At 38.4% G+C, this 25,591-nt stretch overlaps 1 protein-coding gene across 1 annotated transcript; it reads left to right on the top strand.

Moving 5' to 3' along the window:
- The first annotated feature begins 648 nt into the window (after window positions 1-648).
- On the top strand, window positions 649-25,098 carry LOC130142778 (uncharacterized). The gene is made up of 7 exons (XM_056325143.1): window positions 649-688; window positions 3,914-4,078; window positions 5,908-6,030; window positions 8,043-8,090; window positions 10,483-10,571; window positions 12,094-12,186; window positions 22,081-25,098. Exons 2-7 carry the CDS (start codon window positions 3,967-3,969, stop codon window positions 22,267-22,269), a joined length of 654 nt encoding a protein of 217 aa, XP_056181118.1. The 5' UTR covers window positions 649-688; window positions 3,914-3,966; the 3' UTR covers window positions 22,270-25,098.
- The last annotated feature ends 493 nt before the right edge of the window (window positions 25,099-25,591 follow it).

The following is a 25,591-nucleotide window of genomic DNA, read 5'->3' as shown; positions in this document are numbered from 1 at the left end:
AGATAAAGCCAACTGAACATGCCAAATGTAATAAAGACAGACCTACCTCTTGTATGATGAAAACCATTATCTGGGCTTTATGGGCAAAGAAATACAGCACACCCACTATAAACGAGTTCAGTCATGTCACAAGCAGTCCAACTACTGCCATTGGTGCAACGCCTGCAAAGCCCATTTAATAGCTGGGTAAATGTTTAAGCAGTTACCTTGTTTCAAGCTCCCTGCTACACTCCTACTTTTAATGTGTCTATATTACTGTAAACCAGCATCTGTCCTTGAATCAGCCTTGGAAGGAATGACAGATAACAAGAACATTACCAGTGACGTAAAATATCAGAGCAGAATTTATAAGGATATTCAGGCATTTACGCAGAACTACCAGCTAAAAATCTGTGTGCAGCTTCAGGGAAGACAGCTTCTGTGGCATCTTAGAGAAACACTTTTTAAAGTTTGTTGTTACTGTTTCCAGCACTCCTGGAATTCCAGCAGCAGTTAAGAGTTGTGAGAATATTGATGCAAATGAGTGAATGTAGAAATCTAAAAGATTAGGTCCATGCCAGACTTTTCTTTTATTTAGAGGTTTGGCTTCCTGCCATGTGTGCAGGCAATAAATTGGCTGTAGCAGAGCTGCTGCTAGCATTCTGCTGAGTAGAAGTGTCCCAGCAGAGACAAAAGCAGGCAAAATAAGGTAAGCAAGAATGGAAAATACAGTAGGGGCTTCAAGCTAAGATTATTTTATCAGACTGCTTGTTTAGATTCTAACAAATAGTGATTTTTTCAGTTGACTTTAAAATCTTCTTCTGAAAATTTTCTTCTTCCTCAGTCTAATTTATCCCTGTTTTCATATATTTCTGTATCTAGTTTAGAGTATAGATTTCATAAATCCTGTCTGATTTGAAAGAGATGAAAACTTCATTATTTAACAGCTATAGGATGCCAAAAGTTCTTTTTAATCCACTGTAAAATTTTAACAAACTTGGAGGACTTCCTTAATGTTCTTTGGAAGCAGGACTGGCAGCTGCAACCCAGTACACTCCACAAAAACAGCTCTGATCCTTTGATGGTCTTAGAGATACCTTGTTATGCATTTACTAATATAGCATGAGATAAGATTTGGATGGTACCACTGTGTGAATGAACCCCAAAATTTTAAATTCTGTTTTCATGTACTGAATTTGATTTATTTTTGTGCTCGGATGTGCCTGGGGGTTAAGTGGAAGAGAGAATGGTGGCTAAGAAAAAATGAGATCAATAAGGTGCCAAGAGAAGCTACGTAAAAGGCTTTCTTTGGTGCCTTCATATAAATGAAATGGTACTGTCTGTGTAGCAGGAACAATTTTCAAAGTCCCTGTGCTTTGAGGGTGATCTTATCACCATTGGCTATAAATGTGCTCCAGTATACCTGATTTCTGCAGTTTAAAGAGCTACAGCTCAAGTTTTCTTTCTAGCTTAGCTGGAAACTAAAACAAAACAGATCCAAGTTTCCAAAACAAACCGTGGTCTGCAGCCAAGAACAGTATCCAGATCTTCCTAGACCTCTTCAGGCAGCATATGCCTTACAGAAGAGAGAAAAGAACTGAAGAAATAGGCATGAAGGACATTAAAACAAAGAAATAGACACAGGGAGAGACACACAACATTAAAAACTATGAGTGAGAATGAAAAAAGTGGGAGTAGGTGAATCTATGTAAGAAAATGGCATGAGAGGAAAGGCTTATTGGAATTGGAGTATTTATGCGTCAGTCTTCAGGGACATGTGAGGCAATTCAGACTATGGAAGCTTTTGTTATTTATTGTAGTGAGCTTTATTTGTTCTGGAGAGCTTACAGAAGTGAAATTCTACTACTGACTTCCATTTTCTACTTGTTCATACAAGCCAAAATAATTAAGTACAGTCCTTCAGAACTTCAAGATTACCTGTCTATCTTTCTGTGTATATAATGTCGATGCAAGACTCTGAATCTAAATGGTTTGCCTGGTATCACACTGGTTCTCAAAAAAAAAAAAAAAAAGAAAAAAAAAAAAGAAAAAAGGACTAATCTACATATCTACATACCTTGCCATTAGTAACCGTAATATATGAAGGGCAAATCCAGGAGAACACAATTCCGGGCTGCTTCACAGGGCATAAAAATCAGGAATTGGGATCTTCAGAACTTCTGATCAAATGCAACCAAAATAGAATTGCACTTACATTTTCAGCAGGAGTGTTCTGTAAGGGATTAAATGTGTGTTTTCAAGCACCCTAGATCTAACGGAGTTACGATGCTTTGTTAATGTTGAGCACCTAGCACACTAACATCTCTCAAGACCCACAAGCTGGTATTACTGCCCACATACTCTGCAGAGCCTGGTTCAGTTAGATGTTTGCAGAGGTCTGGTCCCAGTCAGGATTTAGTGGAAGACCACGAAGGGTCTTCTGTTTTGTTTAGCATGCTTAGTGATAAAGCAATTTCAGCAAGATAAAGAAGATCAGCTTTTACTTTCTACCTCTGACTACAAGTTATGAGACATATGAAAAATGAGACATCTTTAATAGGAAGAAGAAACTAATTCTTTCTAATAGATGTTTCTATTTTCAATGCCCTAACTGAATAGTTACAAATAAAGAGACAGAGAGAGAAAAAAAGCCTTAGTTAGCCTTTGTAGTCTAGTAACAAGAGAATTGCAAGGGACAGAGGTCTTTAATTTCTAACATTTCTTGTAAATATTTAATGCAAAATTCTGCATCAATGAACTGAACCAAACCAGAACACTGCACTCTCCTCCTCTGGGTGAATTAACAAATCATTACAACTGCATCAGAGCCATGATCTCTCTGGCCGAACTGATATTTAGTTATTCTGTACAAAGCTGCATGGGGCTGAAATTACACCCATCTTTGCTTGGTTCTTTTGCCAGGATACCAGACGAAATTGCAGTTCGTTGTTTTCTTTGGTCTGTACTTGCCATAAACAGTTGTCATAAGCAGTTGACTTCAGGAGAGTTTGTAGACTTAAGAATTCCAGTTTCCCTTTCTTCAGACCAAATCAAAGTCCGTAGCATTTTTGGAATGCAGTAATTCAGGCTGCACCCACAGAATATCTTACTAGCTGCCTAGGTGGTTCCTCAGTCAATAGGCACCGCCCTCTCCTTAGGATATCTGGCCTAGGTAATGCTTAGATCCTTTTATTCACCTAGCCTTTAAAAACTGAAAAGTGTTATTTTTTGTAAATATAGTCACAAATACAACATCATTGGAAAAATGCAGAGCACATTGAAGTCAGATTATTGAACTGTAAAGAGAACATTAATTATTTGAAAATATGGATCGCAGAGAATGGTAGGAGATCGATACTCTTTTCCTGATCACTTGTGATAGTCATTAACAATCCTAATATACTCCTCAAATTTCCAAACTCCAGTCCTCGTTCCTGAGGTAATTGTTTCCTGAACCTTAAGATTGTAATATGGCTGCATGTCTTTACTGAAAGATTATGCTGTGTTGAAGTTAGTATCATTTTCAATTACTTACAAATACCCTGAAAATTATCTTAGTTTTCTGAAAGAATATGATTTTTCAATCCAGCTAGCAAAGTGTAGCTAGCTTCCTATGACTAGAGAAGCACAAATAAATTAAGCTGAAGTCAATTAAACTGCTTATATTTTATCTAAGGGAAGTTTTTAAAAATATATTCCTTCAACACAAATATATCTGTGATAACCTGCATCTTAGTGGAGGTGTAGATAGATAACTGATTTGCTGTCACTGGAAACACACCATTACAGGACACAGGCTTGAGTCATGCAAGCAGTCAAATATTACTGAGTTTATCCTGCCTTTAACTGTTATTTACCAAAATTAATACTCTTTGCAAACTGTTTTCTTATCTGAAACATAAAGTATTGTGAAAAATCCTAACTCCTGCTTTAGGACTGGAAAAGAGGGACATCTCAGTTTATCAGGATTTCTTGAGTGCTGCTGCAATGCTGCTCCGCTCAGGCTGCAAAAAGCCGTGTGAAGTGTCTCTCCACAGAAGGCAGCGTGTTAAGAGGCAATGTCTGCTGAGCACTGTGAGAACAGCTCCTGAAAAGTCAGGTAACTCTTTCCTGAGTGACAAGTATGTTTGTAATCTTGGAAACATGGTTCCGATCCAAGGCAGAATCCAAACAAATTAGGTATCTGGAACAGCTTATCTATAATAAGGTCAAGAATGGAGGAACAAATAAAAGCTGGCTTTAAAACAACCCATACAGAACAACTCCTGAAAATACAACATTAGTTTTTTCACACCATGAAATTCAGACCAGTAATTCCTAAAGTACATCTACACCTCCCTGGAAAAGAGTGAACGACATAGCAGGCTTGCCAACCATTTTATTTTGGGCACTGTACTTGTAATTCTAGTTAAAAGTAGAACTCTTACACTACAAAGATTTAAACAATTTTTAAAATGTTTGCTTTGTTGTTGTTGATTATTGTAATTGTTGTCTTGTTGCTTTTTTGGAACAACCCGTCTTTTTTCTGGAAGCCTGGCAGCCTTAATTGCCAGGTCTGTGAAGAGAAGGTCTTTGCCCATGCATAGATCAGCTGCGCAAGGGTGTGATGCCAGTTGTTGGTGTGTATCATCTCTTTTGTTGAATGTACATGCAGAGTTTCGGCTCACCCTGAACAGGGCAGGAAGAAAGCTTCTTGGAAACAATTCTACTGTTTTCAAAATGTCTGCTTAAATGCAGGTATTTCAGAGGAGGTACTTCACCAAAAACTTTGTTACTCATTTTATATTGAAGTCAAGCATTCCCAGAAAGAACATTATGTCATGCTGGTGCATTTTGAGGATCCTGTTGTTTTGCCGAATTGTTCTGGTGAAAAAGGACTCTTTATCTTATACCATACCCTGGAGTGTGGTCTCAGAAGTGTCTTAACTGAATTTGAAGACAGCAAACATATTCCAGTAAAACAATGTTCAGCCTAACATAACCAAAATTGTGTGCCTTATAGTGTTGTTCTGTAGGTGTGTGACATGCAGGTGGCTGGGCCTACATCTTCTTACATCCAGAACAGCACAGTTGTGTTCAATAGTGGTAGGGAACAATTTCCCTCCTGACTGCTTTTAGCTACAAATATCTGATGTGGGGTTTTGTTTGGGTTTTTTTTCAGTAAGAGATGTCAGGTCCTCAAAATAAATGCTGCTCTTTTAGGTAGACATTTGCACTGTAACCTAAAACTCTTGTCTGTACACAGATCCAATTTTCAAAGTGCAAAACTGGGAAACAGGCAACTACTTATCTATGAAATAAAGGAAACTAGTATAGAAACAGTATGCTGCAGTGACACTTTCCCTACTTCACCTCTTCTTCAGAATGAAAATGTAACTCCATTTTTCACATTTCTCTCCATGCGCAGGCTCCTGTGCACAACTTTGCTCTGGCCTCAGCTCCCCACAGAGCTCTCTTCCCCACTGAAAGCCTACTCATTCACCAGCCAACTGCTAATTTATTCCCTCTCTCTTGTGTTTAAATTCCTCCCACCCCCATTAATATCTTTCAACACAGCTATCTGAAGGTTGTCCACAATCCCCCTTCTTACACTATCCATCAGGCTCTTGGGTCGGAAGCCATTTTTCCAAGCTCAAGTTTTTCATAATAACTCTTCAAAAGGTACAGCATACATCTCTTCTTCTCATTGAGATAACCTTCAAAGCAAATAAACCTTTGCTTTCCTTCTTCACACCAACACCAAACCCAAAAAACATCTGCTTAAGCCCACTGTGTGATTTGTATTGTACGTTTGCTATACTGTTCATAGTTCAAATGTACATAGATGATCAAGCTAGATTGCTATAAAAATACAGTCGATCTTTTTATTGAGAAATTTTACTGTTTTTCTGTTGCTAATAAAATTAATTGCAATTCATTTTTGATTAGCATTCAGTCTGCGAGAAACACTGAAATGCTATATACTGACTGAAGATTCAAAAACGGTGCATTTTGACATAGATGAAGATGGTCATCATGAAATATCAACCAAGGACTCACAATCTCATGAAGGTAGTGTGCTTTTTTATATCAAACCTCACCAACAATATTTGTTAATGTACTGTTATGTGTACTGTGTTCAGTTTTGGGCCCCTCACTTCAGGAGGGACATAGAGGGGCTGGAGCGTGTCCAGAGAAGGGCAGCAAAGCTGGTGAAGGGTCTGGAGCACAAGTCTTACAAGGAGCAGCTGAGAGATCTGAGGTTTAGTCTGGAGAAAAGGAGGCTCAGGGGAGACTTTATTGCTCTCTACAACCACGTGAAATAAAGTTGTATTGAGGTGGGGGTCGGTCTGTTCCCAGAACAAGTGGTAGGATGAGAGGAAATGTCCTCAAATTGTGCCAGGGAGGTTTAGTTTGGATATTAAGAAAAAATTATTTGCTGAAAGGCTTGTCAAGAATTGGAACAGACTGCCTGGGGAAGGGGTTGAGTCACTGTCTGGGGGATATTTAAAAGATGTGTAGATGTGGTGCTTAGGGACATGATTCAGTGGTGAACTTGGCAGTTTATGGTTGGACTTGATGAACTTAAAGGTCTTTTCCAACCTAAATGATTCTATGATTTTATATTTTCTGTAGATGTAACACTGTATTGCATATTAATATTTATAGTGATATAAGAAAACTTTTATTCCAGTTTACAGTAGGTAGATAATATATTTAAATAATAAGACTATTTTGTTCACTCCCATTTGAGTTAATGGAAAGTGTAGATGCTTAGCTATTAAGAGAGTGAAAGCAAAGATAATCCTTGGAGACAAGGGCAAAATGTAGAAAAATAGAGAAGATTTTGGAATTTGTGGGATTATTTTATTTTTCATGGAACTCTTCTTTTATCTCAAATAGGGCTTCTCTAATTGTCACCAAAAATGATATCACAACTAACATCACAGAAGTAGTTGTTAGAGGGTGATGTTTTGGGACAGAAAGACAAATAACAACAAATAGAACTATTGTAAATTTCTACATTTTCCAGAGATGTGAAAATTGGAAGAAAAAGCAATAAACCATATTTCTAACTGAAATACAGGAAAAGTTGAAATCTGTGAGATAGCTATCAACTTGCTGAAACATTATTTCTTACAAACCCCCAGCTTTTACAGGAATTTGAAAACCATTACATATGCTTCAGATAAAGACATAGAAATACTTGTTTGATATATTTATAACTAAATTAATGTTATTTTTATCCTATTAAATTGTAAATAATGACAGCTACACTAATAAGGTATTTAAGTATGCTTTGTATCCTTTGGAGTATCTTTTACTTGATAACTTCATAGAATTTTGAAGTAACTCATACAACTAGTATTGCTAATTTATGAACAGGACCAAAATCTGTATAGGTATATAATAGAAGCTGTTTGTGAATAAATTCGTAGTGTGACGGTTGTGATGTAGAAGGTACTGACGTTCTAGAAGAAAAAGAAAGGACATTATATGTGATATTTTTGTATATGTAAACACAAACACCACAAACATATATTAATAATCATATAGTTAAGACAACATCATGTTAGGAACCAGCCGTAACCTGGATGTTTGTGACTTTGACCTGAAGTGGGTGATACCTTCCCCACATAGCTGGCTGATTCAGGCTGATGTTAGAAAAGCCAGAAACCTCCCTGCTGTAGCTGCTTGTTTCTTTCCAGTCTTGTACATTCCATAGTAGTGTCCTCACTTCTGCTACCAAAGACTTGTAGGCTTCTCTTTGATAGCATTTTAGGCCTTACATCTCATTACTGACCCCTCTTTTCTCAGGTACATTCTCTTTCGTAAAAGATAGTTAATGAGTCAATACATGTATTAGAGTTCAGACTTCAGGGTACCTGTTCACAGGTGTAACTGCACTGTCTTCCAGGGTTATATGAATTCAGAGACCTCCAAGAAATGAAGCCTGATGCCTATTGCTATTACAAGCTCTTTCTCAGATTATGTTTTAGAGCAATTATTTGTTTGTGACATTTTTAAATTTGAAGAATGTAACTATCTAATTCCACATATTTGTTAAATATCTTCTATTTCAGATATTGCATGGTTAAGCGTATTCACAAGGAATGAACCAGCAGTTACTGGTAAGACTCCTATGGGAATAAAAGGTATCATTCTCTTTGTTAGGGTCTGATTTTGAAGAGATTTGAGAGTTAGAAAATAAATCAGTAATGTTTTATACGTAGACTTGACATTAGAAGTAACATTTTATACCAGTTTTTCATTCAGGTCAGGTTGCTGGACAGTTCTGAAAACAAGAGCCTTTTTGTGTTCCATAAGAAGAAATCTTCCAAGTCACAAAGTTTGTGGTAGCAAGTTATGAGTAATGGCTTGGACTGAAGACAAATGTATTTGAGGAAACAGAATGTGTGTAAGCTAGAAAATCCAATTATTTTTTTTTTAAAGAAAAGTGAGCGTGTTCTATTGCTGGCATACAGGTCTTAGCTAGTAACAGGAGAGGAAAAGCAAAGAGAAATGGATATGAAGAAAGAGGAGACAAACTTTCATATTTAAGTATAAGAAGTGATTGGGAAAATCAAAGATATACTAGTTCCAGGTATTCCACTAGAAAAGAAACATATTCCAGTTTCAATCATAAAGGGCTTCTGTAACAGATGAGAGCAAGTATCTATCTGGTCCAATACTGTATCTTGAACAATGGCCAAATGAGGTTTTCTAGGTAACTATAAAATATTGATACCTTCCCAAATCCCAGTGCTTTGCATTTCAGGGACACCCCAAACAAGTAGTTTCTTGTATTTAGTTAATTTCAAAGCATTTCCTTAGCATGAATTTGTAAAATTGCCCCTTAGACTCTGGTAGGATTTTAGTAACCAGAGAGGCTAGGTAATTAATCTGAAGTCCATCAGAGAGTGCAAGTATCACATATAAAATCATGGAAAGGTTCTGTACTTCCCCTACCATTCACTGTCTGCCTGATACCACTTGTCAAGTTTTTCAGAAGTGATAGGGAAAGCTAGACTCCTTTGGATTTACTCAAACTAAACAATGTATAAGCGAGTCACAATAAAATCTACAGATGGAGACAGCCAAAGATTGTTAGGATGTAATTCATTTTGACATATTGTCAACTGGCTGGACACCTGCATTCCTCTTTTGTTGTCATTCTTACATCTAAGTCAGAACATTCTTGACTTGGGTATGAAATCTCTCTTGCCTGCTGATGTGCCTCTTACATGCTACAGCTGGCTGGACAGTTGCAGCTGAGGAAATCTAAACTGATGTCACAAAAAGTAATAAAAATGGCAAAATTTTAGACCTTCTACATTCCACTACATTAATCTGAATACACTTGTAAACTGAGTAAAATACATTTGGCTGGAGTCTGTCTCAATTTTTAACAAGAATTTTTATGCTATTTTCATGCTGCAGCTGGCTCAGACAAAATTCCTCCACAAGACTTTCACAAAAGCATTACAGTTAGGGTAAGTTAGGGCAACTAAAACCAGGGCCAGGATTAGAGCAGGTAAAATCAGTCAGGTGGGTTGAACATGTCCTGCTGATTCCAAATACCCTTCAAAGGCTAAAAAATACCTTTGCTAATATGAAAAAAAAAAAAAATTCTCCTTAACTGCAGCTGCGACTGTTGGTGCATAATTACCTAATCTCTGTAACATTTGCATCAGTTGCTTCAGGGACAGACATATATATCAACTGGTACTTTATTTTCTCTCTTGAACAGTACACCTCTGTACTGCACAAGTGGTATTATTTGAAGTAAATCTGCAAGGCAGACAGATAATTACAGCATCACTGGATAGTTATTACTGTCATGGGTTTTGCTAGGTCATAGCCTTGTGTGCTGTATCAGTTGACAAAGGGTACCTTAATTTATTTACTTTTTGCTGAGGCCTTGAAGTACCAGAAGGTACGAATATTGTCAGTTTGTGAGGCTGAGGAGTGTCCTGTATTATTGATACACTTATTTCCTGCAGCTGAAAAAACTGTTATCTCAAAAGGGGCTAAATCCAATGCACCCATGGTATTGGAAATTATGGTAGTGGAAAGCTTTATGGTAATTGTGGTAGCTTGTCCTAGAAAGCATGCAGAAAGTAAAAGGGAAAAAATGCTGCATTTTCCTTAGTGATGTGTAGATAGTAAAGTGTATTATGTAAATTAAGTACTACTATAGATGCCTTTGTAGTTCATATTATATATATCAATGTATAACTGATATTCCATACATTACCTATAAATATAGAGAAATAAAGTATATATGTGGCAAATTTTAAACACCATAAAGACTTTGTTTAAACTAGACTGAGCTTTTTAAATAAAAAAATTCTTTAAATACCTTACAGAAGAGAATGGTGTCAAAAGTGATTATATTTGTTTTTATTCCTATGCCTATTGGTGTAAAGTGAACCTGAATCTCTTTACAAAGTATTTTCAGCTATGCTTCATTTTACGAAGTGATATACGTTTTATTGCAATATTCTTCTTTATGTAAAGCAGATTCTAAAAATTTGGTGATCCTCATGCAGAGATCAAAGCTTAATGAATTTGTCCTGTTGTGCAAGGGTAAGAAGCAGCTCTCTCTGAAGGTAAGAAGTAGTTTATTTCTTTTGTAATTTGTGGTTGCTTTTACTTACTATAGGACAGTTTCCCCCAAGACCTTTTCTTTTTCTTTTACCTACCACCTGCCACATTTCACAATTTCTACCTCCCTCCCTGTATTCTGTCTGGGGAAATATTTGAAGCTGTTTATTGCAAAAAATTTGGGGTTATGTAGTTAACTACTGTTACTAGAAGAAGTCAGGGATGTTGTGTTCCAGTCTTTGTGGAGGGAGAGGGGGCTTCTTAACCAGGAAGCATGCAGGAAATAGACGGGGAGGAATAAGGAGGAATGCTGCCTTGGAAAGAGATGAGTTTCAGAGGGGAATTATTTTTTCCTAGTGAATCTAATTTACAACATAAGGAATGTGATGAAAAGAAAATGCAGCTGAATATAGTATCCTGTTTTAAACATTTACCACCAGTTGTTAAAATATTCTCATTTTCTCTTGTCTTGTGAAGGTTTATTTATGGGAGGAAGAGCAGGCAAGGCTACTTTTGCCTATTGAAGGGTTATAACCTTTACTAAAATTCATCTAAAGAAGAACATTATGTTGGAATTTACCCTCTAAAACAGGGCAAAGGTCTAAGAAGCTCAGTTTACACTGGTTATATTGAGATAAAGAATGACCCTTCATCTAACACTGGCCATGCATGATGGTATAAATTAGTAAATGCTTCCTCAAATTAAGTCTTTGAAGTTTTTTGATTGTTTTTAATTCAGAGATGACTTCCCATATAATCTGTTTCCTGAAATGATCTGGGAAAATGTATGTTTTAAGATACATTCATTATATTTATAGCCTATTAACCTGCTGGGATTTTCCTTTCTGTCCTTGAAAAAGTAGCGATTTTAAAAGGATTTTTCTGGTTCAGAGATTATCTTTTCATAAATTATTTGTTTGAAAGGTGTTCCACCGAATCAGGGAAAGAACTGAGTGTTGAACCCTAATGGATTTTACTATCCCAATCACTTATTTTGAGTACCATGTTATACCAGATTACTTTTCTTGACATGAATAAAATCGGTTCTTATCTGAAAATTAGTTAAGACATATTTAGTGTCTCACAAATATGTAAAAACCTTGGAAAGAGCATGGACCTTCCTTTTTCCAGTAGAATACAAATAATTTTCTTAATCTCAACAGGAATTCTAATGTGGAAGATGACAAGGCTCCTTGTCTGTGATAAAGTTTTGGTTTTCCATTACAATGTGGTTCAGCCTTCACTGCATTGCAAAATAGAATCTGGACATTAAACACTTTGAAGGACTGTCTTCAGTATTTACTTTCAACCCGATTCATTTTGCGTTGCAAATGGTGAAAGAGGAATATATGTATCATGGAAGTGTTTTGAGAACTTAACATTTTATTAATCTTGGATAATTTAAATGTAATAATTAATAGACTTCATTAAAAAAGTGAGGGTTTTTTAGAATTAGTATTATATTCAGTGGACTAAAACAGCAAAATATGAAGACAAAATTACCGATCTATGTGGTTGTAAACACAGGTCTTGAAAGCATCCTGTTCAGAACCAAATTATCCTTCATTGACCAGATGCAACATGAAAACATGCAGCCATGAAGGTCCTGACTTCAAACAGGTATGTAATAATGATCAAACAAATAAAACCATGTGTTTGAGTGTATATACAAATCTAGGTATAAAAAAATGTAGCTAAATGCATCCTGCTGTTATTCATTAAGTGACTAATTATTTACTTTCCTACTTCAGCTGATTTTTAGTATTTTCCTCAGAGAAGGAATATAAGAACTTCCATACTTTTTACTTGACTTGTATGTATGAGTACATCCTTCAATCTACAGGCAAAATACCTGACTTTCAGTTAAAACAGGAAAGATGGAGATGTTTCCCATATTATTCTGCTTATATAAAATCCAGGGAGATACAAAATGGTTTTCACTTGGTACAACTTCTTATACAAGTTCTAGAAAATCTGCATGAGTGTATCTAGAAGGGTCAGATTACAAGACTAATAATGTTTTCAAGAAATAGTGAATCCATCAGTCAAAAATTTCTGGGAAATAATTAAAACATAATATATATATAGATAATACATTTTTATATATATAATCTAATATAATTAAGAAATTAAAAGTAAGCAGTCATGGAAATACTTTCAGAGTTGATTCAGTATCAGCAGATGATTATAAATCAGGAATAATGCATTGTGTATAGAAATACAGGTAGCTAGGTGGTTTCTTAACATGTTTTTGTGACCAAAGCTTGATTTTTGTTGGCTCTTCTCTAGATAGAAAAGACAAAACATTGTGAACACATGAACAAAACTACTTTAGTTGATTTATAAGAGATCTTAGACAGACATTCTGACCTAAAGAATATGAAAAACCAATGATATGTAGTTAATTGGAATATTTGTTAGGGATGTAGTCCAGTGTATGACTATTGAGGACGATTGAAAAGACAATCTTTCCAATTTCAGAGAGCAAAATTAAAGCTATCTGGGATCAGATAGCTTTCAGAACTTCGTAATAGCACATGTGAAATGCTGAAAACCTAAAATTCCCAACCTAATATTTCTAACATTGCTAACATTTCTCCTAGAAAAGAAAGGAATTCTGCTAATTTGAAATTACAAATTTCTTGTTTAAAGTCATTCTGAAATGGTCTTTCAAAAGTATGAACTACAGTGCTATTCCTTTTTTTACCTAATAATTAATGAACAAAACTCCTGTGTACTGGGCCTGGACGATTCAAGTGGGTCCTTCACTTTAAGTTCCTGTTGAGGCACTTACTTGCCACAAATATTTCTTGGCTCTATATAGAAGGAGAAAGCTACAAAGCTTAGGAAATTCATAATGCAACTTCTAACCCCCTCTTTTTATAATGTAAACTATCACAGTCATACTGCATTCTTCTAAAGTTTACTTCATATGCTTTTCTGTAGAAAAAACACATTTTTCTGTGGAGCTGTTCATAGGGAAAGAATTAATGTCTTGATGACTGCAAGTTTTGGGGGACAGCTGGAAAGAAGAGCTGTAACAGCCTGTAGAGACCTATTCATCACTCTGGGTTTCTAAACAGATAATAAAAAAGAAAAATCTGTTCTGAGAATGCATTCATTGCCTAACAAGACAGACAGTGATCTACTTACTCATCAGGGTTTACTGCTGATAACTTCAAATAAAAGAAAAAGAATCTTAGTCATTTGTGTGAGAGGCAAAATCATAGTCATGAGATTCTTAAGCCTTCTAGAATGAGTGCACTGACCAGGAAATAAATTCTGGTGTGATGAATTAAGCCTTCACTGTCCTTAGGCTGAAAAACTGTGGGAGTAGTCGACAAAGATGGAGAAATACTTCTCATCACCAATGACAAAGCTATGTGATGCTGCAATGTGATATTTAGTCTGCTAGCTTCTAACAGTAAATCTTAAAGACAGGCATTTTTCTTCATTGGAAGACTTCCAGAAGAATTACCAGAAATATGAGAATCTGTAGAGGTTGCTGTTACACCAGCAGAAAGAGTTGCCTATAGTATTGTAAATTTCCATTTCTGGAGCCAAGGTTTATGGAGACACAGTTCACAACCAATATTTATTAAAACATCTTTTATTAATCAGGCTGTTATCACAATAAAATAATAACAGCTTGTAACAGCAGGTAATTGTTTATAATAACGTCCTATTCTGGTAGAGGATTAAGTCAGGAAGGTAATACAGATCAGAACCAGTATTTATTGCAACACTATGTTGGCAAGAGTGGAAAACTGCATCGTACATGCAGTTACTACCTCACACAGTGCGCACACTTTCAGTCACCTGGATGAAGCAGCAGTGGAGAAACCAACCCCAGTGGTTGACTCAGGAGCAGCAGTGAAGAAACCAACCCTCAGAAGTAGGCTTGCATTTGCTTATTACCATAATTATTTTAACTCTATGATAGAGCATGCTTATCATAATTAGTAATATACTACAAGCAAATGCAGTTAACCACGTAGCAGGATGAATTAAGAGATACAGAACAGTATTTACTTTTAGCTCCACCACAGAAAAGGTTTTCCCTGCTATGTCCCTACAACATGTTGGCAATGATGGGATGTTTCTCACCTCTCATATATAATTCTCCCACAGTCTCTTCTAGCGTAAATAAGAGTACATTTACAGACTTTTTTCATTTGATGTAGCCCATGCACAGGGAAGTGTTAATCCCAGTCATTTCTGAAAAAAAACAGCATGTGGTTATGATGTTGAAATGAGTTTTATTTAGCATTCACTGTTCACACTAATGGCTTGATTTGACCTGGAGTTCTCAATTGGACTGCTACTGTTTCATGTCCTTCTTATCTTCTTGCAGGTTGTCTCATAAATTAGCAGTTTCCTTAGAAGTCTGGACCCAAATTATGCAGCCATGTAGTATCGGAGAGGAGTGCAGGGGGGACACATAGTAGAGGGGAGAATTACTTAGGAGAGTTGTTAATATTCTCTGTGTTACATGTATTTCTAGATTTTAATGTTCTCATTTTACCATTCTCATTAATTACGTACAAATTTTTACTATTTTTTTTACTCTTCCAGAAGTGCAGTGTTCAGTAATTATATACCAGTTATCAGAGAAGTACACACTTCCTTCAGTACATATTTGTACTGTCTCCCTTCAGTGTTATTTCTGTTCTAGTTCAGCTGTAATATTTTACTGTTCATGACACATTACCACCCTTAGACCTTTGCATATGTATAATGAACCTCTTAGCTCTTACTAAGTACTAGTAGCATTCAGTTCTCTGTCAGTTTCATTCTTTTCTCTTTCCTTTCTCAGTTGATACCCCACCTAAATTCCTTCTTGACTTAAGACATTTGCTTAAAAGATTACTGAAGCCAACAATTCTGTAACTAGATCTGGATGTTCCTTTTCAAGTTGTTGTCCCTTGGCAGATAATTCAAAGTTGTTAGTGTATTATAACTGGACAGCATTTTCCCAAAACTTTGAATTTGGGAATTCCCCAAAATTTGGAATTCCTTAGCCTGGGTGGACTGAAATCTGAAGGACTGCAACTTTCAAAGCTCCGTGAAGAGCTGTAACAGTTTTTATTCTATATATACTTTACCGAGTAGTTAGATTAAGCTAAACAAGACAGACAGATTAAGTCAGATGTTAGCTGTGCAGTCATGAAAGATCTGATTGTAGGACTTCCTCCTTACTCCAGTGAAATAGGCCAAAATAAAGAAAATGAAGCTCCAAACAGGCAAAATTTGGCATGTGAAGTCCACAGAATTACCTGGTTCAGAACTGTTGACCTTGTCAGTAATGACAATGCCACGCTTACTGTGCTTGGCTGCTGGCTGAGTCAACCTATCACAGTCCTGTTTGGCACCCATCATGCAGTTGGAGGGGTTTTTTGGCTTCATAGATTGATTCTTCTGTTGGAGAGCCAAGGAGTGATAGGTAAGGTTCACCCACCCTTCAGTGGTCCCATATGGCAAGTGTGGAAGCCTGATGGAGGGTGGAAGTTAACAGTGGACTACCGTGGCTTGAATAAAGTCATGCCACCAATGAATGTTGCTGTATCAGATGTTGTAGAGCTCCAGTGTGAATGGGAGTTGAACAAGACAGAGTGTATGCTACAATTGATGTTGCCAAAGCATTTTTCATGCTCCCTTTTGGCAGCAGAGTGGAGGCCACACTTTGCTTTCATGTGGAGGGTATCCAATACACCTGGAACCAACTGCCCCAGGGCTGGAAGCACAGTCCTACCATTTGTCAGGACAGTACCAGCTGTGAGATTAAAAGCACTGAGGTGTGTTGGCCCCAGCAGGCAGCCATATCCCCACACATCCACTCAATACCACTTCCCACCAACAGGACAGGGGAGAGAATAGCAAGAGCAAGAGTGAGCAAACTTGTGAGCCAAGATAAAGACAGTATAATATGCAAATATCAGAAAAAAACCCAAGTGATGCAAAAACACTTACTCAGGTCTTGCCATAAACAGATTAATGCCCAGCCAGTCTCTGAGCAATAGCCACCTTGGAAGCAAAAGAACCCTCACCTTCTTCTTCCTCTGCACCAGTCTATGGCTGACCATGACATTATATGGCATGGAGTATCCCTTTGGCTAGTCTGGGATGTCCCCTTCCAGCCTTTTGCCCACCCCAGCCTACTCACTGCTGCAGAGTCAGAAAAAGAGGTCTTGATGCTGTGCATGCACTGCTCAGCAATACCCAAAACACTGGTGTGTCATCAACCCTGTTTTAGTCAAAATCCAAAGCACCATATAATTTATTTGTAGTGCTTTCCAAGATACATAGCTTCTTCGATGCAAATAAGGTGGCAGCTCAGTTCCACTAGTTTGCTTATCATCATAGAATCATAGAATTATTTAAGTTGGAAGAAACCTTTAAGATCATCAAGTCCAACTGTTAACCCAAGACTGCCGAGTCCGTCACTGAACTATGTCCCTAAGCACCATATCTAAGCATGTTTTTAAATACCTCCAGGGATGGTGATTCCACCACCTCCCTGGGCAGCCTGTTCCAGTGCTTGACCACCCTTTCAGTGAAGAAATGTTTCCTAATATCCAATATAAACCTCCCCTGGCACAACTTCAGGCTGTTTCCTCTTGTTCTCTGCCTTGTCACCTGAGGGAAGAGACTCACTCCCACCTGCCTACAACCTCCTTTCAGGTAGTTGTAGACAGCAGTAAGGTCCTCCCTGAGACGACTCTTCTCCAGGCTAAACTACCCCAGTTCCCTCAGCTGCTCCCCATAGGACTTGTGCTCCAGACCCTTCCCCAGCCCCGCTGCCCTTCCCTGGACACGCTGCAGCCCCTCTACGTCCCTCCTGCAGTGAGGGGCCCAAACCTGAACACAGGGTTCGAGGTGCAGCCTCACCAGTGCCCAGTGCAGGGGGACAGTCCCTTCCCTTGCCCTGCTGGCCACACTGCTCCTGACACAAGCCAGGGTGCTGCTGGCCTCCTTGGCCACCTGGGCACACTGCTGGCTCATGCCCAGCCGGCTGCCGACCAGCACCCCCAGGCCCTTTCCCACCAGGCCCTTTCCAGCCGCTCTGCCCCAGCCTGTAGCGCTGTGTGGGGCTGGTGTGACCCAGGTGCAGGACCCGGCATGGAGCCTTCTTGAACCTCATCCAGCTGGCCTCGGCCCATCGGTCCGGCATGTCCAGACCCCTCTGCAGAGCCTTCCTACCATCAAGCAGATCAACACTTCCACCCAACTTGGTGTCATCTGCAAACTTACTGAGGGTGCACTTGATCCCCTCATCCAGATCGTTGATAAAGATATTAAACAGGACTGGCCCAGCACTGAGTCCTGGGGAACACCACTTGTGACCAGTCACCAGCTGGATGTGACTCCATTCACCACCACTCTTCGGGCTCATCTGTCCAGCCAGCTTCTTACCCAATGTAGAGTGCACCCGTCCAGGCCATAAGCAGCCAGTTTCCCCAGGAGGATGCTGTGGGAGATGGTGTCAAAGGCTTTACTAAGGTCCAGGTAGACAACATCCACAGCCTTTCCCTCATCTGCTAGGTGGGTCATCTTGTCATAGAAGCAGATCAGGTTTGTCAAGCAGGACCTTCCTTTCCTAAACCCATGCTGGCTGGGCTTACTAGGTTGTCCCGAATGTGCCATGTGATGGTGCTCAGTTTGATCTGCTCTATAACCTCCCCCAGCACCAAGGTCAGGCTGACTGGCCTGTAGTTCCCTGGATCCTCCTTCCTCTCCTTCTTGTAGATGGGTGTGTCCTGGTTTCAGCTAAGACAGAGATAATTTTTTCTGAGTAGTTGGAACAGTGCTGTGTTTTGGGTTTAGTATGAGAATAATGTTCATAAGACACAGATTTTTTTAGTTGTTGCTAAGGAATGTTTACACCAAGTCAAGGACCTTTCAGTTGTTTAGGCCCTGCAGCAAGAAGGCTAGAGGGACACAAGAATACGGAGGGGACACAGCCTGGACAGCTGACCTGAACTAGGCCAAAGGGATATTCCACACCATAGAATTACATGCCTAGTTTATAAACTGGGGGGTTGGTTGGGCAGGGATCACTGCTTGGGGACTGGCTGCGCATCCATCAGCAGGTTGTAAGTGGTTACATTGCACATTACTTGGGGTTTTTTTGGTTTTTTTCTCCTCCTTTTGGATTTTATTCCTCTTTCTGTCTCTCTTCATTTCATTACAATTGTTATTATTATAATATTTCATTATATTTAAATTATGAAATTGTTGTCTCAACCCATAAGTTCTACCTTTTTCCCAGTTCTCCTCACCAACCCACGAGGAGGGGTGGGAGGGGTGGTGGAGGGGTGAGCAGCAGTGTGGTGCTTAGTTGCCAGCTGGGATTTAACCATGACAGGGCGTCACACTGGCTAATCTGCAGTCTTCTGGGACCTTTCTGGTTAGCCAGGACTGCTGGTAAATGATGGAGAGTGGCTTGGCAAGCTCCTCTGCCAGCTCCCTCAGTATCCTTGGGGTGGGTCCCATCCAGCCCCACAGACTTGTGCATGTCCAAGTGGAGCAGCAGGTCACTAACCGTTTCCTCCTGGACTGCGGGAACCTCATTCTGCTCCTCATCCCTGTCTTCCAGCTCAGAGGGCTGGGTACCCTGAGGGTAACTGATCTTGGTATTAAAGACAGTACCAAAGAAAGCATTAAGTACCTCAGCCTCTTCCTCATCCTTTGTGGCAAAATTCCTCCCTGTGTCCAGTAGAGGGTGGAGATTATCCTTGGCCTTCCTTTTGTTTCTAAAGTATTTGTAAAAAGCACTTTTTGTTATCTTTTATGGCAGTGGCCAGCCTGAGTCATTGTACAACTCATGCAGTTTTTGATCATGTGTTTATTTCCTTGCTTCATCTGAGGAAAAATGTAGATTGTAGTGTGCCCTATACTCCTTTGCGTAACATGTCATGGCAGCGTAAGATGATTTGTTCTGTTTCATCTGCCCTTCATACCCATTCCTTTTCCAAACCTTCTTCCTGGCTTAGTGTGCAGCAGTTGAGCTTAGCCTGGGGTTATGCTCCTTGTGCCTTATTCAGACTGACTTTAAATAATTTTGAGTATATTTATTTTAAAACTTGGATACTACTTTCTTACATCATTCTCTGTAGCTTCCATCACTGACATATTATTCCATAAAACAATGTTTCTTTCTTGAACCTGTGGAGACAACGTTTGTAGCATTTTTCTAATGTGAGCATACATATGCCATCACAAGTGCATTGTCACCTGTGGGATGTGAGTAAAGGTGTATTTTTTTTTTTGTCACTAAATGTGAAATGTAACCTCCAAATTGGTTCTTCATTTAATGCAATGGCCAAGAAACACTCAGATCTATAACTGAAAACCAGTTGTTTTTTTCTTGGAACTTGCAAATGGTCACTCAGACATGCTTGCTGCCGTAGGTGCTGCCCTCATGATGAACTTTATTTTCAGTAGTCCACCATATTCTCCAAGTTTCCTTGTCAGCCTTCTTAACAGACCATAACAGAAAATTATCTGTGTCACGATTTCTTGCAAAACACCTTGTCCTTCAATGACCTGCTGCAACTCCTAGTGTTTGGATATGCTTCTGCTCTCACCTCCTTGTTCTTCTCCCAGTCACACAATATCGTTCCCCAAATCATCTTCCTTTGATGGCTCTCCATCTAATTTTCCATCATTTCATGCAGATACAGCAGTTATTTGTAATTTTTGCATCTTGATTTGGTTTTGCAAGCACATAATTTTGACTCACACTTGCCATATCCCATTGAGGTCTCCCTTGCTCTAGGGTGAATTTCTGCATTATACACGTTAATACCTCTCCTGCTTCTGCAGGTCTTTCTTTTTCTTTCTTTCTTTCATTCTTTTTTTCCCTCTTTTTCCTGAACTCACCAGATTCTTTTATTCTGTTTATATTTCCTTATTGCATTTTTGAGTTCCTAGAAGGTATTTCTTTCCTAAAGACGAATTGTCTACAACCTTCTTAATAGTATATTTTAAAACAGAATTTTTGGATTGAGGCTGCAGGTATTCTGGTGCTACAGTGGCTTGATCAGGACAATGTTTTAGCTGCTTCCCATTATAGCTTTGCCAATATAGGAGGCATATCCTCATGTTTCTTTCATGGACTCTGCAATAACTGCAGGACATTTTCTTTCCATCCCTTGTCATATGAGGACACATTTCTCCTTCCATGGAAAGGTGGTTATTGCCAATGCGGTAATCTCCAGCATAGCTGGGACCCTTTAATATACTCCTGCTTTTCCCCAACCATTCAGTTTCATTTTAGAGGTCCTCTTAAGCATTATGCACAAAGATAGTACACCAAATGGGTCAGGTTTATAGAACTGTCTTCTGGGCATTCAAACAGATCAGTCAAAAGGGAAGATGAAATAATTTGATTGTGATGCATTCATTTACCATCCCTGTCTTCCCCCAAAGATACTATAAGCTCCCTGATAAGTGGTTCAGATGGGAGGAACACAAATCTCAACCTTTTATTAATTAAGCTCTTGCTGTTAGCAGCAGATAACTATTCACACCGTCTTCTCAGTTACTCCCTGGCACAGTGCACACACTCAGGAGCCGGGCCTCGTACCCACGCTCCAGGGGTCTGCAGCCAGCTGTGCACAGTCACACACAGGGTCCCTTCTTTCAGCAGGTGTGCTTATATACACTGCTCCGTGGTCTTTGTCCACCTGCAGCAGCTGCTGCCTTCTTGCATGTGGTGTGGGTTACATGACCCATCATGTGTGTTACATGACCAGTGTATACCAGAGACCTTGGGCAGGTTCAGAGCTCCTTGGTACCCTAAGTTTATCAGGTTTTGCATATTTAACAGAGCTACCAGTCTCCAGGACCTATGGTTTCAGAGGCAACCTCTTAGCACATCTTCTTCCTTTCCCTGACACTGTATTTCCTGGTTGCTATTTCTCCACCCTCACTCTGAGGTGCCTAGAGAGCCCAAACATATCCACACACAGAGGGGCTGTTTTGACAATAGCCATTCCTCTGAAGACAGATCTTAAAAAAAGCATATTAGAAACTGGAGATGTACAGAAAAATCAAAGGTAGTAGAACAATTGTTTAAGAGTAATTGGTACTGTAACATTCTAATTTTACTTCAAAAGAGGTAAGAAAAACTGTGGATTGGCATTTTGTTGCTAGTGGAAGTTGACAGGGTAAGTCTGTGGTAAGAGAATAACCAGGTGGAAATCCTAAATTATCCCAATAACAGATATACTACAGAGGAATACTGTGCTGGTGTTTTTGTGAAGCAAAGGAATGCAGCTATGGGTCTGGAAAAACTCAGTCCTTTGATATTTTATTCATAGTTATCACAGAATCTGTCCCACAATGATTAAGTGTTGCCAAAGATTTATCTAAAAGTTGCTAAATATGTGTCACTGGAGAAAAGCATTCAAAATACAACAAGACAGCAATATACATGAATTTTTGTCACATGAAAACCTATAGAAAGGCTTTAGAAATATAACATGTTCTTTACTTTATGTATTTTCATAGCTGAGTGAAGATAATAACTTTTTCATCATGCATTACCAAGGAGATTCAGTGCAGTTCCAATGCTATGAAGACAAAAGTTACTACCTGTATGTGAATGATGACTCACTTGATATACGCAAGCTGGAAAACAAAGCACCTGACGAGGAAAAAAATTTTTACTTCAGGGTGTCATATTTACAGGAAAAGTAACTTGTCTACCTTTCAGTGGCCTAAGTGTCCATACAATTCCTATAATAAGATAAGATATAATAAGATAAGCTAGAGAAGGAAGGTTGACATCAACTAATTTCTGTTTTGGCTTAATTTTTACTTAAAAATTTATTGAGTCACCATTTTGCATGAGTAACATCCTGTATTCTCACCAGGAAAAGAGAAAGGCTAAGTTGAAAAACACACTACCTGATCAGTCTCTCTGTATCTTACCTGCACAATTATGGTTTTAAGGAGCTGGATTCTTCTGGAAGGGGAAAAATACATAGGGGATATTTCAAAGACAGCAAAAAGAAGGAAGCATATATGGATATGAAGTACAAAGCACAGTTATTACTCCATGTAGTAAAAATTTTACTTTTTAAAAAAATGTCTCTTATGAGCTCACCTGAACTTGAGAAGAAAACATTTAGAAGTTACTAAGTGCATATGTGCATGTCCTGACTGACTGACTTTGGAAAAGGAGTGGAAAATGCATCTCAGGTCTAACGGACAACAAAGGGAAGGCTGAAGAGTAGACAGGTCTCTTGGCCCCTGTAGCTCCAAGTTAGTCCACATACTCTATCATGCAACTTCAGCATCTATCCAGCATGGCAGCACTCTTAAGAAAATGTACACAGAGCATCAGACTTGCCACATGCAGGCAGAGGGAGGGAGGCACATTGAACCAATGGGCCGTAACCGATGTCTTGGAACACTGACAGAAAATTGCTCGGACGTATTGGCTTCCGTCCCTGAATCACAGAGGGAAATGCAGTCATGTCTTCAGCTGCAAAGCAGAGTGCAGAACAGTATCTGAAAAATAATTAAATGTTCAAAACGACTGAATAAATAAACACTGGGTACTTATGTGGGGTACACTGGAGGCGCAGTAAGAGTACCTGCCTTTCAGCCACAGGGTCTGCCAGTGCGAACTGGAAGATGCTGACACTTAAATATCCATAGACTATACCCTGCAAGGCACAAAACATCTGAAATACAAGAGAAAACAAACCATAAGTGATCAGGATCACTAGGTGTTAAAGATCTGTTTCCTTGCTGCTATGCATGGAGTTCCACTGTGATTTAGTGGCAATTTTCTTTGATGCAAGTCATCTGGGAATGTATGTGTATCAATGATAGACATCACACACCTCTGCCAAAAGGTTGTCACCTAGTTGCAGTGGAATAACCCATAAGCTACACAGCACTTGCAGGAATTGTTCTATATAAATATAACAATGCATACCTGAAATAGGAATCCTAATGTCAGTCAATCACACCAATGCACATTACAATATGGCAATTACTTGTAGTAGACCAAACTCCAGCCACCTGTGAGAGCTTAGATTTTTTATTTCCCCACCCCTGCTAGCACTGTGGGGTTTCACTGCTGAGCTTGTTGTATTCTTCAAATAGTGAAAATCAGTCTGTTGCTTCCTATGCTGACTGAGCAGAAGACAGCTTTTGAGTGTTCCCTAAATAATACTTAGAACTTCTGAATCTATTAAGAATTCAGTGAAATCAGCAGGAAGAAAAAAACCCCAAACTCTAGATACTGATTTCAGCATACATTACACTAGAATGAAATTATTTTAGCCCTTTCTATTATGTTGTGCAATAAATAAATTCAATTATACATCAGGTACAATAATTTTGCTAACTGATACACTATAACTTCATAGTCATACATTTATTATTGGTAATAATAATTTATTATTATGTGATTATAATGTGATTACTACATTACAGAACACAGTCTTTAGATGGTAAGTTGGTGAAATGATCACAACTCATCATAAAGCTCATACAAAGCATATGAATGAAATCAGCATTGCTGATGCCAGCAAAAAAGTAATGTTGACCTCAGTGAATTTTGAATCTATTTTATATTTAAAACTTAAATTATGGTTATTTGCAGAATTTTATACTTCTACCACCTACCTTAAAAAGATTTTTTAAATGGTTTAAGGAACAAAAGTCCTTATGGGAAGCAGCAGTGAAATTTCGTAAAGTTTCAGATTTGAGATACAAGATAGTAATGTCATTTGAGAGTTTTTCGCAGAAAACACAATAAATCCAGCCAGCTTTTTAACTACAAATGTACATAGAGAAACAAGTTAAAAAATTCTTATGTCTTTTGGATTCTTATTTTCCTCATATAAACCTTCAAACTGACATTTTCAAATTCCCACTAATCTGAGCATCTCATGAGCGGCAGATAAGTTTTTGTTTTGTGAGGTGGAAAGCATGTAGAAATTCTATTTAAAAATAGAAAATGAATGCCAGTCTGTCTTTTAGAAAAATATAGCCTTTAACACTTTAAAATACAAAAAAACATTTATCCAGTGTGTCTACCAGTTGAACATGAAATATAATTAATATTTTGCATTTTATTTTCAAAACAGTACTGATACTTTTACTTAGCTAATGTGATAATTATTAAAGTACTATCACAAATATTTTGCTCTTATTTTTCTTTTCTTCAGAAACTGTTCCTTAAAGAAAATACTGCATTCTGTTTGCTGTAGAACAAATTAATGCAAGTATTCTTCATATATAACTTCTAGTACTTTGACCATATTTGTGACTTGTTAAAATAAAACCTGTGAGAAGAACATCAATAACTACGAAGAATGTGATTTTTATGCTAGTTAATCTGACAAAAGCTAAGATAATGTATGTGAAAGAGGGGACCATATTTTCTTAGGATCTATGTGCTAATTTTTCAGGAAACCAGAGTTCTTTCAATCATGGAGAAGGGAATGGTCATTTACAGTAACCCCCCCCACACACACATTTACATTAAAAAACACTCAAGACTAGTAAAATAATGACTGCATTAAAGTGTGAGTTTAGGAACAACTGTCATGTTGTAGCAAGAGACTGGCAGCCAGCCTTGCTTGCCCTGAAATACGTGCCTAGTATACACTGTGTTATATACCACCTTCCTTACAGGCAGCCAAAGAAGTAGAAATTAGAATTAGAAATTGTTAGTCTAATGAATGCTTTTACAGTCTAAACAATTACAATCTAGCATTAAGGCAATTGCAACAGTACTAAAACTTGTAAGTAATCCAAATCACGCAGTTTCTATTAAGGTTCTTTAGTAACACAGCACATCAATGGACAGAGGCTCGTTTGTGCCTCTTCCCTGGTGCAGCGTTCTCACCCTTCCAGCCACCCAGCCTGAAGCCAAGGGCCCTTTCTTCTTGGACAGGATGATGGGATGGTGTTGCCATTACAACAGATACAATAATATGTATGTATCTCACAGTTCCCTGCTGATTTAGGCAGAAGAGTATTCTGTCTTGAGTGTTGC

The sequence above is a fragment of the Falco biarmicus genome, chromosome Z (assembly GCF_023638135.1).
Source record: "Falco biarmicus isolate bFalBia1 chromosome Z, bFalBia1.pri, whole genome shotgun sequence".
In the NCBI taxonomy this organism is placed as follows: Eukaryota; Metazoa; Chordata; class Aves; order Falconiformes; family Falconidae; genus Falco; species Falco biarmicus.
Note: the sequence above shows the minus strand (reverse complement) of the source record. Positions and strands in the feature narration are given on the sequence as shown.